The sequence below is a fragment of the Onychomys torridus genome, chromosome 21 (genome assembly GCF_903995425.1).
Source record: "Onychomys torridus chromosome 21, mOncTor1.1, whole genome shotgun sequence".
Taxonomy (NCBI): Eukaryota; Metazoa; Chordata; class Mammalia; order Rodentia; family Cricetidae; genus Onychomys; species Onychomys torridus.
Window position 1 is genome coordinate 1,831,670 of NC_050463.1, and position 16,296 is coordinate 1,847,965.

The window sequence follows — 16,296 nt, forward strand, 5'->3', positions numbered from 1 at the left end:
TCACTTTCCAAGGGCTCCCCAGCTATGTATGTCGCGGGTACACCAGGCCCACGGAGTGACAATTAACACACACTGTAACCTTTAAGGCCTTTCCCTGTGCAGTGGGCTCAAACAGCTTCAGAAGCTATGCTCAGCCCTGTCCTCAGAGGCCAGACTTCAGTGTCACCTCCCACAGGGACAGAGAAGCAGCAGTGAGCAGCCAGAGCACTGCCCTCCTCCTAACAGGAAAGGCATCAGAAGACACGAAGAGGATCAGAATGGCCTGGAGCTTGGCCTTGAGAGAGCCCTAGCCCCAGGTTCCAGGCTGTTTTAAGCTGCACAGGGACTGCAGAGGTCTGGGATTTGTGCCTGTGTTCAGTCGGCACGCAAGTCCCTGCTGCACAGACACCAGGTTCCTGCCAGGACATCAGCAAATGCTGAGGACAGCAGTAACTCCAAGCTTCTCTTAAAGAGCCAAGCTCCCATGTCTCTTACAGAGGGGGGCCTCACACACTGGAGGCACACAGACAGCTAGATACTGATGTAGCCAGAGCCAGTGTCAGCCCAAGCCAACCCCAATCACCTCTGCATCCCACTTCCCTTCCTCCTAGAGCCCCATTCCCCCTCAGAGTCCTCTCAGATTCAGTTTCTCCACACAAGGCCCACCCATCCAGGACCTTGTTCCTTTAGAAGGCCCCACCCACTTGCGCCCCTGCTGCTCCCAGAAGGACCAAGTCACACAGACCCTTGCTCCTCTCAAAATGTCTGGCCAGCCCAGGATCTGCTCCTCCAAGTACTCTGGCTCACCCAGGCCTCCTGCTGGACTCCATAAACCAGACACACTACCCACGTGGCCTGCTGCCATGGCACCACAAAACCCTGCACCTCCAGCCCCACCCTCAGCCAGGCTGCGTCCTCATTAGCACCATGAACCACCTATTCGTTCCTCTGCCACCTGCCACAGACACTCCTAAACCCGTCCCAGCCCCCAGCTCCCACTGCAGGGGTCCTGCCCTTACTCCAGCATTTGTGAACACGGGTGTGCCCTAGGACAGAAATCACAAATGGGCTAGCCACACACTGAGGGGGGCAGCATCACCCTGCAGGAAGGGGCAGGGCGTGGTCAAGGACATCCCCCAGCACTGGGAGCCTCCTAAGAGCCAGGTCAGCCTAGAGGAACCCAGTGTGGAGGTGGAGGGACGGTCTGTGCTGCCCTGCAGCACTAAGCAGCACCAAGCAGGGGTGGGGAGGGGCATGTGCAAAGCTCCAGCCTCCAGCCCGCCCAAGCGTGATAGCTCATGCCTGCTGAGACACAGGGGAGATAAGCAGTAACACGGCCCTCAGCAGTCGCCTTCTGTGGCTCATTTGAGTGGCAGGAAAGCACCAGGGCCTACCTTTCGGATCTGGTTGGTGGTCAGCATAATGACATCGGTGCCTTCATGGAAGCACTGGGAGGCGGCAAGGTAGCCCACACGCTGCAGAATCAAGAGCCACAGAGTCAGAGCCACCTGGAGCCCACGGGGCCATTGCAGCCCCACCAGGAGCACCTAGCAAACCCATGTAGACAAAGGGTGACAGCAGGGGGCACCTGGGTCTCCAGGAGCTCCTACTGAGGGGGACAGGCATTGGCAGAGGTCCAAGGTATCCACCCTAATGCCCCTCCCAGCAGACAGACAGTTCTACATACACTGCTGCACACATGCACACAGGCAGACAGACCCCTGGCGCTCATTCTGATGATACACCACTCTGTCCCTCTTTAGGGACTTGCTTGGAGGCTTGGGTGCATTTAGCGTGTGGCACACATGCATGAAGTAAAACAGGGAATGGGAAAAAGTCAAAAGGACCAGTGTGCCCAACTGTGTCTCCCAGAGGCTAGGCAGGAAATGACTCACCATGACAATGACCCCACAACTAGGTGTCACAGCCCCTGGGACAGCAATGCTGACCAGCCTTGGCCACCTGGGCCACGTAGGCTCCAATCAAACACCACTACTGTTGCACAGGTGGCACACTCTGTCATGGCAACACTCAGGAGGCAGAGGCAGAAGACTGTTGTTCAAGACCAATCTTAGCTACAGAGGGTTCGAAGCCAGTCCATAGTATAAAAAGCCACAGCCATCCCTACTAAGCAGTGTCAAGCTGGGCAGTGGTGGTGCACGCCTTTAACCTCAGCACTGGGGAGGCAGAGGCAGGAGGACCTGAGTCCACAGAGCGAGTTCCAGGACAGCCAGGGCCACACAGAGAAACCCTGTCTCAGAAACAAACCCAACCCAACCCACAACGTGTCACTTGCCAGTAGTTGGGGGGGAGAGCGGGTGCCAACTGAGGTTCAGGGTGTTGGCCCACCAGGGGGTTGCCTCAGATAGATGATTCTTAGGTAGGCAACCCCCACCCCCGTGGCCGAACCTTTTGCTTCTGATGTGTCTTTGTGTGCTTGCTGTTGCTTTGCATGGCTGAATTGGGTGTGGGGAAATTCCCCACTGCACGTAAGATAATGTGTTTATCTCACTGGAAATATCCCCACTACTGTATATTTTTATCTTCTAATTGTTAATAGTAATGTTATCCTATACAGAGCCTTGATGAATAAAAGTACATACAAAGACATGTTTTTCAGCTAAGACCTTTGAGCTCCACCTTAGAAGCTGCTTCAGGTAGGAGCTCAGTTTAATGATTAAAGAACAATTGAATTCTCCAGCAGCTAGCCCTAACTCATTAATGCTTACAAGACAGACACAGGGGGTTGGGGATTTAGCTTAGTGGTAGAGCGCTTGGGGTTCAGTGCTCAGCTCTGAAAAAACCAAACAAAACAAAAAACCAAAAAACAACAACAACAAAAAACAGACAGACACAGGTCTCAGTGTCCTTGTACCCATTCCAGCCCAGCCCTCAATTCCCAATACAAGAAACTAGTGATGAGGGGCTGGAGAGATGGCTCAGAGGTTAAAAGCACTGACTGCTCTTCCAAAGGTGCCGAGTTCAATTCCCAGCAACCACACGGTGGCTCACAGCCATCTGTAATGAGATCTGGCGCCCTCTTCTGTACCTTGACCTTAAAGAATCCTTATGGGCCGGGCGGTGGTGGTGCACGCTTGTAATCCCAGCACTCAGGAGGCAGAGGCAGGTGGATCTCTGTGAGTTCGAGGCCAGCCTGATCTACAGAGATAGTCCAGGACAGACTCCAAAGCTACAGAGAAACCCTGTCTCGAAAACAAAACAAAACAAAACAAAACAACCAGAATCCTTATGGAAAACAATGATTGTTTTGCTACTGAGGAGGCCTTATGGCCACCCCACAACTTTGGTCACAAGACACCTCAGGCACACCTGGGGCTCTTGTATTCTTGTGTACTGCCCACAATGCATACTGAAGGACTAGGGCCATAGAGGCCTGTGACATGTACATAAAGTTGAGGTTAGGGACCCTGGTGAGGAACTACTTTATCTAACAGTCTACAAATATGCCTCTGTAGGGCTGCTGTTCACATGAGCCTGGAGCCAGCTGAGTGCAGCCCAGCAGTCCTCAGAAGGGCTGGTAAATACAGAAGGAAACAGTCAGAGACTGTGCCAGCATCTTCCCAACCTCAAACAGGAAAGTCTAAGCCTCGCTCGTGCCAGGGACTCCCTGAGCCCGAGCTGCCTAGAGGCTGGTCCCTACAGGCTAGGATTACAGCTGGGCATCCTGGGGCTCCGTATGGCCGACCAATGCTTGACAGAACAGGGTGACCCTTCAGCAGGCTTGTCATGCTGGCATTCTCCTCTGCTGCTGTTGTTTAAAGATACGGTCTCATACTGTAACAGACTGGGTAGAACGCACAGTAATCCTCCCGTCTCAGCCCTCCATGTTCTAGAATTATAAGAGCATGCTGCCACATCCAGCATTTTGCTTTTTTGTTTTCCTGCATCAGCAGCTCCTTGAAGTGTTGATGGAGGGCTGGTGTCTGTCTGCAAGGACGGGGCAGTAGGAATGACTGCAGGCACAGAGGGCAGCTGGTACCCCACCTGTCCTCCAGGCAGAAGCCATGGACACCCGTCTATCTCAGCCCATCCCCACTGGCAGCAGGAAGGCTGTCTCCCTTCCACAGCAGAAGCAATGGCAACAGGACACCCCCTCAAGGACACCCCCTGCTGGAGGAGCCCTCCTCCCTCGGGAATTTCATACACAGCACACCTGCCTGCCAGGTGCTTTGGGTCCTCACCTTGAATGTGAACTTGGAGGCACTCATGACTTCGATGATGTTGAAGGCAGCCCAGCTGATGTCGTACCCGAGCATCTGTAACTGTTAAGAGGGCAACCACGGTAGTTTGTACTCAGGGGACACCAGGGCAACGGTCCCAACCACCATGGGAGCACTCACAGCACAGGTGAAGAACAAAATGCATTCAGTCTGAACATGAAAACGGCATCCACTGCACACCCTTGGGGAGTTTTACATTCTCTTCCTAACAAATGACTGACAAGGCTGGTCGTGCTGGGGGGGAGCTTCTCAGGGTGGAGCCCTGCCTAGAATCCCCCAGTGAGGGAGGGGTGGCTCAGAAGAAGAGTCCCTGCCTGGAAACGTGAAAGACTGGGTTTCCAACCCAGCACTTAAAACAATTAACAATCTAAGGAAAGGAAGCAAAGTCTAAGGAAACAAGATCATTCAGCACTGAAGAGCATGACCACTCACAGATGAGAACGTGTTGGTACTGTGTGAAGTCCCCACACCAGGGCACATGCAGCTATGGTCATCTGTGACCCAGCACTCGGAAAGCTATGGTAGAAACCTGGAGTCCGCCAACTCCAGACACATAGTAAAAATACAAAGATGATAGAGCAATAAACATAAAACAAATCCTTTTAAAAATTAAATAAGGAGTTGGGGATTTAGCTCAGTGGTAGAGCGCTTGCCTAGCAAGCGCAAGACCCTGGGTTCGGTCCTCAGCTCTGAGGAAAAAAAAAAAATTAAATAAATAGCCAGGTGGTGGTGGCGAATACCTTTAATCCCAGTAATCCCTGTACTTGGGAGGCAGAGGCAAGCAGATCTCTGTGAGTTCAAGTTCAGCCTGGTCTACAGAAAGAGTTCCAGGACAGGCTCTAAAACTACACAGAGAAACCCTGTCTCGAAACAAAACAAAAAATAATTAAATAAATAAATAACCAGGCATAGTAATTCACACTGCTAATCCTAGGATTTTGGAGGCAGAGGTGGGTGGATCTCTGAATTCGAGTCCAGCCTGGTCTACAGAGCAAGATCCAGGACAGCCAGGGCTGCACAGACAGAGAAACCCTGACTCAGAAAACAAACAAACAAACAAACAAACAAAAAAAAAAAAAAAGTAAGTTGTAGCTGCCTAATAGAGCATGTGCCTCAAGGTTACCAGGCCCTGAGTTCAATCCAAACACTGCTCAAACATTGCTCAAAAAGCAAGGGGACCCGCAAGAAGGCTCAGCAGGAAAAACAGCTGAGGCCAAGCCCAATGTCCTGAGTTTGAGTCCCGTCATTCCAATAACTGAAAGCCAGGCCCTGCAAGTTGTCCCTTATACAAGCATCATGCCATACTTGCACACACAGAAAAGGAATCTGTAATTCTAAAAATTAAAAAAGAGCTAGTATGATGGCCCATGCCATTAATCTCAGGAGGCAGAGGTAAGTGGATCTCTGTGAGTTTGAGGCCAAGTACAGAGTGACTTCCGGGACAGCCAGGGCTATACAGAAAAATCCTGTCTCCGAAAATAAACAGAAAAGGGCAAGCTCTCCCACAATGGCTAGTGAACTACCTTTAGACGGCCTTGTGGCACACTCCAGTACTGACAATCAGCATGGTACCTCGCCTCCCAAGCTGAGGAGGAACGGAGCAGAAGGGCAGCCACATCCACCTACACCTGCCAAACCCAGAGAAGCCAGGCTCCCCAGCACTTGCCACGCACCCAGCCTGCACCAGTCACAGGAGCACCAGGCAGGACTCTGCATAAGCCTTGTGCTGCACACAACAGCAATGTGTGGTGGACAGACGGACAGGCGGACAGGCAGGCAGGACCACGGGGGAGGCACTCACATAGGTGAGCTTGCATACAGCGTTGGCCTTCACGGCGATGTTGTCCTGCTTCAGCTCCTGCTTGATCTCGTCAATGCACTGAGAGATGTACTTGGCCTGGGTGGGAGACAGTAATGTGATGGTGGGACACTGAGTGTGGCCAGTGAGAGGCTGTCACAGGTGTTCAGGGAGGTGGGCAGGAGGACGCAGACGTGGAGCCAGCCTGGTTGCAGAGCCCTGAACCAGGGCTGCTGTTCCTCAGGTAAGCACACAGTCCTGAGCTGTGTGTCAAAGCCCAACTGGGCACCTGTTTATTCTCTACTGGTGGGAAAAGTCCACAACTGGAGAATGTAGAGGTAGGAGGTAGACACACAGGACTGGAAGAGGCTAGTGACTGCTCTAGGTGACAGGGCTTCAACTGGGGAAGGTAGACTATTCTGGACCACCTATTTGACCCCCTGCTACAGAGCCCACTGAACCCCTTTCCCTCCCACGGGCTGCTCTGCACAGCCGCACTCACTGGCATTCACCCTGGCCTCCCCCACTCCCCTGGCACAAGCTCAGCAAATCTAAAACAACTTCTTGGGCCAGATGGGTCAACCCAAGAGAACTGAGGCACAAAGTCCAGAGACGGTCAGATGTGGGCCCTAGGGGAGGCGCTGAGGTGTGGCCATAGCAGGGTATGGAGGACCAGCACATCTGCTCAGGAACCTGGCTGTCACCACCAGGGCTGCCCCGCCCCCTCAGCTGACACACTCCAGAGCTGTCAAACCCCAGAACCCCCACCTCACCCCTGTGGGCATGTGTGGGTAGCAGGTTCCATCCCAACACCCTGTGAAGCTAACCTAACAGGCTGTGAGACCACCACTGCCCAGGGTTTCTTGTCCCTACCATGGGCCACAGGGAGGAACCACAGGTGCTCAGCACCCTCTCAACAAGATTGATTGATTTTGTTCTCTTGGGTCTGTCTGTTTCAAGACAGAGTTTCATGTAACCCAGTTACATGAAATGCAGTGGAGGCCTGCACTGAACCCCTGACCCCCCTGGAATCGCAGGCCCGGGCTACCAGAGTACTTCCCTGAATATTTTATGATCTAGACTGAGTCCAATGGAACCAGTGTCACCACAGCCCGCCTGAGGTAACTAAACGCCACTTAAGGATCCTCGTACCACCCTGCTGCAGGAATGACCTCGCCTCTCCCTCCGAAGACGCAGGGCTGAAAAGGGGAAGAACTCCAGGCCAGCCCTCCATGGAAGGGATGGACCCTCGGCTGGAGGTAGGGTGGGGCTTGAAGAGGAAACCAAGGAGGAACTCCAGGAGTGCCAGAGTTCAGCCTGGCAAGTGACGCCTGCCCAAATCCTTAAGAACAGCCTTCCAGCAGGACCCAGGAGCTGGATATTCCCAGTCCCTGTAATAATCTCCTGGTTTTAAGGAGAGAAGGCCACTGCTGCCCAAAACACAACCTAAAGTGACTCCACGACCCAGCTCTGGTGGAGCAAACCTGTAATGAGCACCTGGGAAGCCGAGGCAGGAGGACTACCTCAAGTTCCAGGCTAGGCTGGACCACATAGCAAAGTCCCTGACTCAAAAACCCAAATCCAAGAGGGGCTGTAGCGCTGACTGCTCTTCCAGAGGTCCTGAGTTCAATTCCCAGCAACCACATGGTGGCTCCCAACCATCTGTCATGAGATCTGGCGCCCTCTTCTGGCATAAAGTGTACACGCAGATAGAGCACTCAGACACTAAAAAAAATCTTAAAAAAGAAAAGGATAGGTGGGGGATAGCTCGGTGGGTAAAAGCTCTGCTCATGCTGAAGACCTGAGTTCAATCACAAGAGTGCATGTGCAGTCCTAGTGCTCTGACATCAAGATGGAGGCGGAGACAGAAACTCCAGGAGCACACAGACGGGAGCCTGTGCACACAGCAACACCAGAAACTGCCCCCCACACGAGTGTGAGGACTCTGATGTAAATTAATTGACCTAGTGGATTTTTACAGCCTTGGTACAAGAGCTGAGGCTGTTGAGTGTGAATCCAGAAGGAACAGGACACAATAAGGGAAACTGTTTTCAAAACAGCGACTCAGCCCCTCCCCCACTCATCTGGTGAGAGACAAACTCACACTTCAGTCAGGAGTGGTGACACACGCCTTTAATCCCAGCACTTCAGAAGGCAGAGGCAGGAGGATCTCTGTGAGTTTGAGGCCAGCCTGGTCTACAAAGAGAGTTCTAGAACAGCCAGGGCTACACAATGAGACCCTGTCTCCAAAAACCAAACTAACAAAAATAAGAAAGAAAAAAAAAAAGGAAGAAGAAAAGAAACTTGCAGTTCAAGCCGCAGCACGGGGCTGCAGGTGCTCAGCAGTGAAGGGCACTGGCTACTCTTCCATAGGACCAGGGTCTGACTCCAGCACTCACGTGGTAGTTCACAACGTCTCTAATTCCAGTTCCAGGGGATCTAATGCCCTCTTTTGGCCTCTGCAGGCACTATGTGCCCATGGCGTACAAACATGCACCCCCTTACCCCAACCATCATGAGATACCCATGCCTCTGCCAGTTCCTCCCTATGCAAGTCTCCCCACTGCATGTGCCCAAAGAAGCCAAGTTTAGACAAGCTCCTTCCTGCTAGGCATGATGGCACACGCCTTTAACCTCAGCACTCAGTGGCAGGCGGATCTCTGTGAGTTTAAGGCCAGCGTGGTCTACAAAACAAGTTCCAGGACAGCCAGAGCTACATAGTGATACCCTCTCAAAATACAAACAACAGCAACAAGGCTGTGTTCCTGAAAACCAACTCTGCAAGCTGTCCTTCAACCTCTACAAGGACACTGTGGCCGGGCTGGGCTCTCCTGTGGCTCCAGGCGCATCCCTGTCACCCCAGGACTTAAACAGCGGATAGAGGCAGAAGGATCTCTAAGTCTGAGGCCAGCCTGAGCTACAGTGTGAGACCCTGTCTCTAAAGGAATGAAAACCAAGCTTGACCCACTGAGTTTGACCCCTTGAAACAGCATAGTGGAAGTAGAGGGAGAGAGACAACAAAACAAAACAAAACAAAACCAGGGCAGGCACACTTTCTCCAGATTTTTTTGTGGTGCTGGGGAAGAAGCCCGAGGCTTGCTCATCACTGTGTGTAGCCCAGGCTGGCCTTAAAGGTGGAACTTCTTTCAGGTGTGGTGGCCATGCCAGCTGGCTTTGTGAAAGAGGGGGCGGCCAAACCCAGAGAAGCCAGGCAGTAACCAATGGCCCAGCTTGTACTTCCTGGTTGAGCGCTGAAATCCAGGGTCCCTAGGTGAGCCTGGCAAGGGCACCCGTCACAAGAAACACAGAAAAACCCAAGTGTCCAATAAGGACTGTACCAGCCTGCTCATAAGCAGGCAGGTGTGGCACGAGGGGCTGGGAAGCAGTGTGTCTCCCATTCTGGGAGACAGGCATACTTTAGGCCAGGAATTGGTCCATGTGGGCATATCCTCATAGGCCACAGGAGCATCCCTGGGCTACTGTCTAGACATGGCAGGGCTGTCTCTCTTCTGTGGCTCTAGGGAGCACCCACACCCTGCTTGCTCCGGCATTCAGAAGTTCCACACCCTTAGCTCAAGGCTCCTTCCTTCCCCAGAACTGGCAGCAGTCTTCCCAAGCTGCCCCACCTCCCGCCTTCCTGCCTCCCTCTGAGGACCCAATGGTGAAACTGAGCCCACATGACCCAAGATGATGCCCAGATCAGGGTCCTCGGTTTGATCCCATCTGCAGTCCCTTCTGCCACTGGAGGGCACATGTCCAGTCTCACAATTAGTAAATGGGCATCTCTGGTGGACAAAAGTCACCTGAGGCCACCCAAGTCACCCGAAGTCAGAGCAAGACTGAGCTAGGTAGGAGCTGTGGCTCCCATGGTTACAGCAGAGAAACCAAGAGATGGAGAAGCAGCTCCACCTGCAACACAGACAAGGGAATGCGATGAGCTCCCCTGGGGGCGTGGTCAGGGTACAGCCACGCCTAGAATCCCCAGTGAGGGGCTAGAAGGATGTCGGTCAGGGGTAAGGAACAAGCCTAGAATTGGTCCCGAACTGCCAGTGCCACAAAAACACCAACCTAGGCAATGCAGCAACACTGTCTAAAAGCAAAAAAAAGGGAGAGAGCGCATCAGCCATTTGTGCTGGGCACAGAATGTGCAGGAAAAGAATGGCCAAGGCAGAGCAAAGGACACCGACAGCCTCAGGCACAGGTCACCTCAGGGCCCAAGCCTCATAAACAACCACGAGCTCCTTCCTAGTCTGTCAAAGAGCCTCGCTAGCATTTATGACAAGCAAGAGTCCAACGCAGGACCTGGAGCAGCCACTGACACAGGACAGGACTGCATACACCTGGGTTTTAACTGAAACAGTTACTTTGAGTGGCTAGGTAGAAACATGCTATGGTGGTAGTCAAATCCAACACAGCCAGGCTATGGTGCGGGAATGAAGCCTAGTCACTAGCTAAAGCAGAATAGTAATGGCCCTGGCACACGGGCACAGATGAGTGGAGTCAATCCCCCTCCTTCCTGAGCCAGGCTGAAGGTCTGGGAGACAGGAGTTGGGATGTCACCATCAGTCACTAATGGGTTGTCACAAGCACCAGGCAGCACTTCTGGTTCTGGAAGGTCCTAGAAACTTCCAAGAGGCAGACAACGGAGCAGTACCAACACAGGCAAGGAATATCTTCTGGAAATCTCTAACTCCCAGCCTGACAGACACTGCCAGAGGAAAGACACATCTCCACCTGACCAGTGGAGCTTCCCACCAGAGAGGAACAGCTAAAACCCCATGAGACAGCTACATCAGCATCTCAGAAACAGTCAGGCTGGCCTGACTGCACCTCACAGACCGGCCAGTGCCCAGAGAAACCTACAGGAGAAGGAGCTGAGCTAAGAGCAGCTGGGGGTTTGGAGACAGAGGAACGCAGGCCAGGAGCAGTGCAGGGGGGCTGGCAGGGAGGGTGTGAGCTGTGGGTAAGCTCTCTGTGGAGCTTGTGGTGTGCTTTCATTTTAACTTTCGGCAGGTACCTGGGGTAGAGGCCAGGGCCTCATGCCACGATGGAAGTGGCTGCTCTGTAGGAGTCGGAGAACTTGACTGGGAAGGACACTTTCTGTTTGTATTTAATAACACCAAATGTGTGTTTTAAAAAAAATAAAAGTTTTAAGAGGATAAGTGCGGCACACCTTCAATGCCAGCACTCAGGAAGCAGAGGCAGACAAGTCATAGGATGTAGCTTACCCATAGAGCACTACCAAGTACCCGTAGTGTCCCAGGTCACAGCCGGCGGGAGGTGACAAGAGAGAGGTGACTCACCAGTTAAGAGGGCTGGTCTTGAAGAGGACCTGAGTTTGGTTCCCAGCACCCATATTGGAAGCTCACTACCACTTGTAACTACAGCTCCAGCAGATCCAATGCCCTCACCTGGCTCTGCAGGAACCCACACACATGGTACACGATACACACATGTAACATAAAGGAAAGTAATCTTTAAAAAAGAGAGCCAAGCAGTGGTGACGCACACCTCTAATCCAGCACTCAGGAGGCAGAAGCAGTCAGATCACTGAGTTTGAGGCCAGCCTGGGCTACACAGCAAGTTCCAGGTCAGCCAGGGCTACACAGAGGAAACCCTGTCTCGAAAAAACAAAATTAAAGCTGGGCAAGTGATGGTCACTGACTACATGGCTTCTGCTGCAAAGCTGGCCAGCAGGCACTGCCCGGCATCAGCACCCCCAAAGGACACTTGCAGTCAGCACTGAGCCCCCAACAACACACTCAGAACCTTGTCAATGGTCCCCCGAGCAGGAGCGACTGACCAGCCAGGGTGGGAGAGACGGCTCAGCAGTTAAAGATAGGCTCACAACCAAAATCTTAGAGTGGCCAGCCAGCCAGCGCAGAAACCGTGTGAAAACTTGAAGGGCTTTCTCTGCCTGCCTCGCTCTGCACTACTGACAGCACTTCCCACATTGTACACACGCGTGTGAGTGTAATAAAACCTGGTGTTATAGACACTATGCACCAGTTCAGAACAAGTGCCTCCGCCTTTACCCCACAGACACCTGTGGGGCGGCACAGTCCATCACACCGATTCTCAATGAAGATATGCGCCTTGGGGGTGGGGAAGATGGAGGATGTGAAGAGCAAAACACAACATAGGTTCCTGAGGACAGGGCACACATCCCTCAAAATCCGTCACCCCAGCACTGGGAAGGCTGAGCCAGGAGAATCTGAGCTTCAAGCCAGCCTGGGTTATGTCTCTGGCTAGAGCCTGTCCAAGGTACAAAAACTAGAATGTGGCCTCTCCTGGAGTCGTGCAACAGGCTTCCCAGAGGACACTCACTGAATGAGGAGGCATGAGGAACGTGGAATCCCTTTCTCTCAGAGCAGAGAGGGCCACACGAGAGCACGGAGGAAATTGCAAGTTTCTCAGCAAAATGCAAGCCAGCCAGCTATTCCCACTGTAGCCAGGGGGGGCAGGGAAGGTCCAAACCAGAACAAGATGGGGGGGGGGCAGCGAAGGGGGCTACCGAGAGATGACCGCCCCAGTCAGGGGCCTGCTTCCTGCTCTGCCAAACTGCAACCAGGGGCCAGCAGGTACCTGTCATGGACGTCCTCTTCCAGGATGGCCTCCCTGCCCAGGAGGAGGAGGCCTGTGTAGGCCTGTGTCCTTCCAGAGCCAGGCACTGGGCGGCCACTATCTCACTTCTTCCTTAATCTAGGTCACAGGCTGGGGGGAGGAAAGGAAGCGCTGCTCGTGGTCACAGCTTAACTTCTGGAAAAACCGCTTCTACACCCGGACTTTTGCCTTCTGTGAGCTTGCAGCTCCGAAGTCAGGCTTCCCCAGTGCAGGACACCCCGGGTCCCTGGCTTACGGGGACTCGGGCTGCAAGCACTGCTAGTCCAGTGTGGGGACAGGCCCCGAGACCTGGCAGCGTTCCCAAGCCAGCCCCAGCCAGCCACCGGGGCCCGTGCTCTCCTGACTGACACCCGCAGACCCCGGCGGGTCCCGCTTCCTCAATATGGGATGCAGAGGCAAGCTCTGGCGGCAGAACTTCGCCTAAGCACGTGTCTGCGCTGGCTCGCTGGAAGGCCGGGCCCCTCCCCGCAGGGAAACTGAGGCTCGAGGGGTGGCGCTCCCTTTGCAAGACCTAGAACACCGGAACCTTTGGGACAGCGCGGGCTGCACGAGGCTCAGGGAGCGGCCTCGGTTTACCCCGGCGGGCGGGCGGGCGGCGGGGCGGGCGGCGGGGCGGGCGGCGGCGGCGGGGTCGGCGGGCGGCGGGGCGGGGTCGGCGGGCGGCGGGGCGGGGTCGGCGGGCGGCGGGGCGGGGTCGGCGGGCGGCGGGGTCGGCGGGGCGGGCGGAAGCGCCAGGCGGCCCCCGCGCCGGCTCACCTCGTCCTCCTTGTGGTTGCGGATGCCGCGGACCAGGTCCTGCAGGTTCTTGTCGAACATGCGGTCGATGCTGCCCTTGACCATCTTGAGGGCCATCGCGGCGGCCCGCGGGCTGCGGCCTCCGACGGGAACGCCGCCGCCGCGGCCCCGGGCGGCGCGGGGACCCGGAGACCGCACCCCAGGCGCGCGACGCGCTGAGCTTCCGGCCGCCGCGCAAGGGGCGACGTGCAGGCCAGAGCGACGGCTGCGGCCGGGGGCCAGTCAGAGGAGAGGGGCGGCGAGAGAGGCCCGCTTCCACAGAGCCCTCGCTCCCCAGCTTAGTGCCGCTCGCAAATGGCGACCAAGATGGCGGCGGGTCAGCTGACGGAGAGCCTCGGCGTTCCGAAGCCCCGCCCCACCTGGAAGCCGCACCCCCGCACTGCGGTTTCCTTGACAACCACACGCCACCCAATAGAAAAGCAGATACCGCCCTCCGATACCTGCGAGGCCCACCCCTTCCTGTGCAGCTCCCTGCCGTCTCATTGGTGAGCAGGAACTCCACCGACGTTCTAACCACGCCCCCTAAGGCGAAGCGAGCCGCAGCGGCTCCCCACCCCACTGAATGACAGCAGTGGGCGTGGTCTGGCGTGGGCGTGGTGACGTGAGGGCGGAGCTCCCACGTGGAACTTACTCCGCAAGTTCCTTGCGAAGTATGCAGCTCCGTCTTTTCTTCTTTTTTTCTTTTTTTGTTTAGTTTTTCGAGACAGGGTTTCTCTGTGTTACTTGGTGCCTGTCCTGATCTCACTCTGTAGCCCTGGCTGGGCTCGAACCTGCAGAGATCTGCCAGGCTCTGCCTCCCCAGTGCTGGGATTAAGGGCGTGCACCACCTCCTGGCTCAGCTCCGCCTTTTCTAAATCTTAGAGATGACGCGGCGGGAATCGGAGTCTCAGAAGTCCGTCACAACGGCAGTGCAGAGGCTGAGAACGGAGCAGCAGGGGTTGCCGGCCAGCCTGGGCTATGTGAAACCCTGCCTGAAAGTACCAACACAAGGCTTGGGGCTGGCTCCGGAGGCAGAGCAGGGGGTTCTATTCCCTGCACCCCATCAACCTCCCTGTCATCCTAGCAGGTAGAGGCAGGAGAATCTGGAGTTCAGTGCCAGCCTTGAATACTGTAGTGGCTATACACAAACGTAAACATGAAGGGTGGGAGACTGACACAGGAGTAATGCCCCGCCTTTAATACCCCAGGGAGGGGCTGGGGCGTGGTCAGGGCGGAGCCCCGCCTTTAATACCCCAGGGAGGGGTGGGGGCGTGGTCAGGGCGGAGCCCCGCCTTTAATACCCCAGGGAGGGGCTGGGGGCGTGGTCAGGGCGGAGCCCCGCCTAGAATCCCCATTGAGGGAGCTGGGGCCGTGGTCAGGGAGCCCCGCCCAGAATCCCAGTGAGGGCTGGGGGCGTGGTCAGGGTGGAGCCCCGCCCAGAATCCCAGTGAGGGGCTGGGGGCGTGGTCAGGGTGGAGCCCCGCCTAGAGTCCCCAGTGAGGGCTGGGGGCGTGGTCAGGGTGGAGCCCCGCCCAGAATCCCCAGTGAGGGCTGGGGGCGTGGTCAGGGTGGAGCCCCGCCTAGAGTCCCCAGTGAGGGCTGGGGCGTGGTCAGGGTGGAGCCCCGCCCAGAATCCCAGTGAGGGACTGGGGGCGTGGTCGGGGTGGAGCCCCGCCTAGAATCCCCAGTGAGGGCTGGGGGCGTGGTCGGGGTGGAGCCCCGCCCAGAATCCCCAGTGAGGGGCTGGGGGCGTGGTCAGGATGGAGCCCCGCCCAGAATCCCCGGTGAGGGCTGGGGGCGTGGTCAGGGCGGAGCCCCGCCCAGGATCCCCAGTGAGGGTTGGGGGCGTGGTCAGGGCGGAGCCCCGTCTAGAATCCCCAGTGAGGGCTGGGGGCGTGGTCAGGGCGGAGCCCCGCCTAGAATCCCCAGTGAGGGCTGGGGGCGTGGTCAGGGTGGAGCCCCGCCCAGAATCCCCAGTGAGGACAGAGGGTGAATGGCTCAGTAGCGAGTCTCGGATTCATGAAGCCCTCGAATCACCAACACTGAAAAATAAATGACAATAAATAAAAGTGGGGCTGGAGAGATGGCTCGGTGGTTAAGGGCACTGGCTGCTCTTCCAGAGGTCCTGAGTTCAATTCCCAGCACCCACATGGTGATTTAAAATCTTCTGTAACTCCACTTCCAGGGGATCGGGTGTCTCCTCGCATCCGCAGGCCCAGGCACAAAAGCGGCACGCAGACATTTGACCAAGTCACGTTTCTGTTGCTGTGAGCAGCACCATGAGCAAACCAACGTGTAAGAGAGTTTTGTTTTTGTTTTTGGTTTTGTTTGTTTCGAGGCAGGGGTTTCTCTGTGCATCCCTGGCTGTCCTGGATCTCACTCTGTAGCCCAGGCTGGCCTCGAACTCGCAGAGATCCGCCTGCCTCTGCCTCTGGGATTACAGGTGTGCGCCACCGCTGCCTGGCTAAAAGAAATGTTTAATGGGGCGTACAATCAGAAAATTAAGTCCTTGAAGGCAGAGTAACAGTGTGATGGCAGGACGAGCTGAGAGCTCAAGTCTTGAGCCACAGACAGGAAACAGAGATACTGGGAATGGCGAGAGTCTTTCCAGACCTCAGAGCTCCTCCTCAGTGACAGACTTCCCAGACAATCCGGAAACTAGAGACCACCACAGACACACACACCTGAAATAATAACAACAACAACAACAATAACAGTAAATAGAGATAGGGCTGAGTGATCTGTCAACGGTTATAAGATCCAGTACTGGTTTGGGGATTTAGCTCAGTGGTAGAGCACTTGCCTAGCAAGCTCAAGGCCCTGGGTTCGATCCTCAGCTCCAGAAAAGCAAAAAGAAGAAGAAGAAGAAGAAGAAGAAGA

At 55.3% G+C, this 16,296-nt stretch overlaps 1 protein-coding gene across 2 annotated transcripts in view; it reads right to left on the bottom strand.

The window, feature by feature from the left end:
- Positions 1 to 13,765, bottom strand: part of Ap3d1 (adaptor related protein complex 3 subunit delta 1) — a 35,898-nt gene extending 22,133 nt beyond the window's left edge. Inside the window, exons 1-4 of one of the 2 annotated variants that reach the window (XM_036171253.1) lie at positions 13,399 to 13,765; positions 6,022 to 6,117; positions 4,182 to 4,262; positions 1,374 to 1,454 (exon numbers count right to left, since the gene is read on the bottom strand). In XM_036171253.1, coding sequence (XP_036027146.1) covers positions 1,374 to 1,454; positions 4,182 to 4,262; positions 6,022 to 6,117; positions 13,399 to 13,494 — 354 coding nt within the window. In that variant the 5' untranslated portion in view covers positions 13,495 to 13,765. The remainder of the gene's footprint in view (positions 1 to 1,373; positions 1,455 to 4,181; positions 4,263 to 6,021; positions 6,118 to 13,398) is intronic. The other variant, XM_036171252.1, reaches the window with a different exon arrangement.
- Positions 13,766 to 16,296: the final 2,531 nt, after the last annotated feature.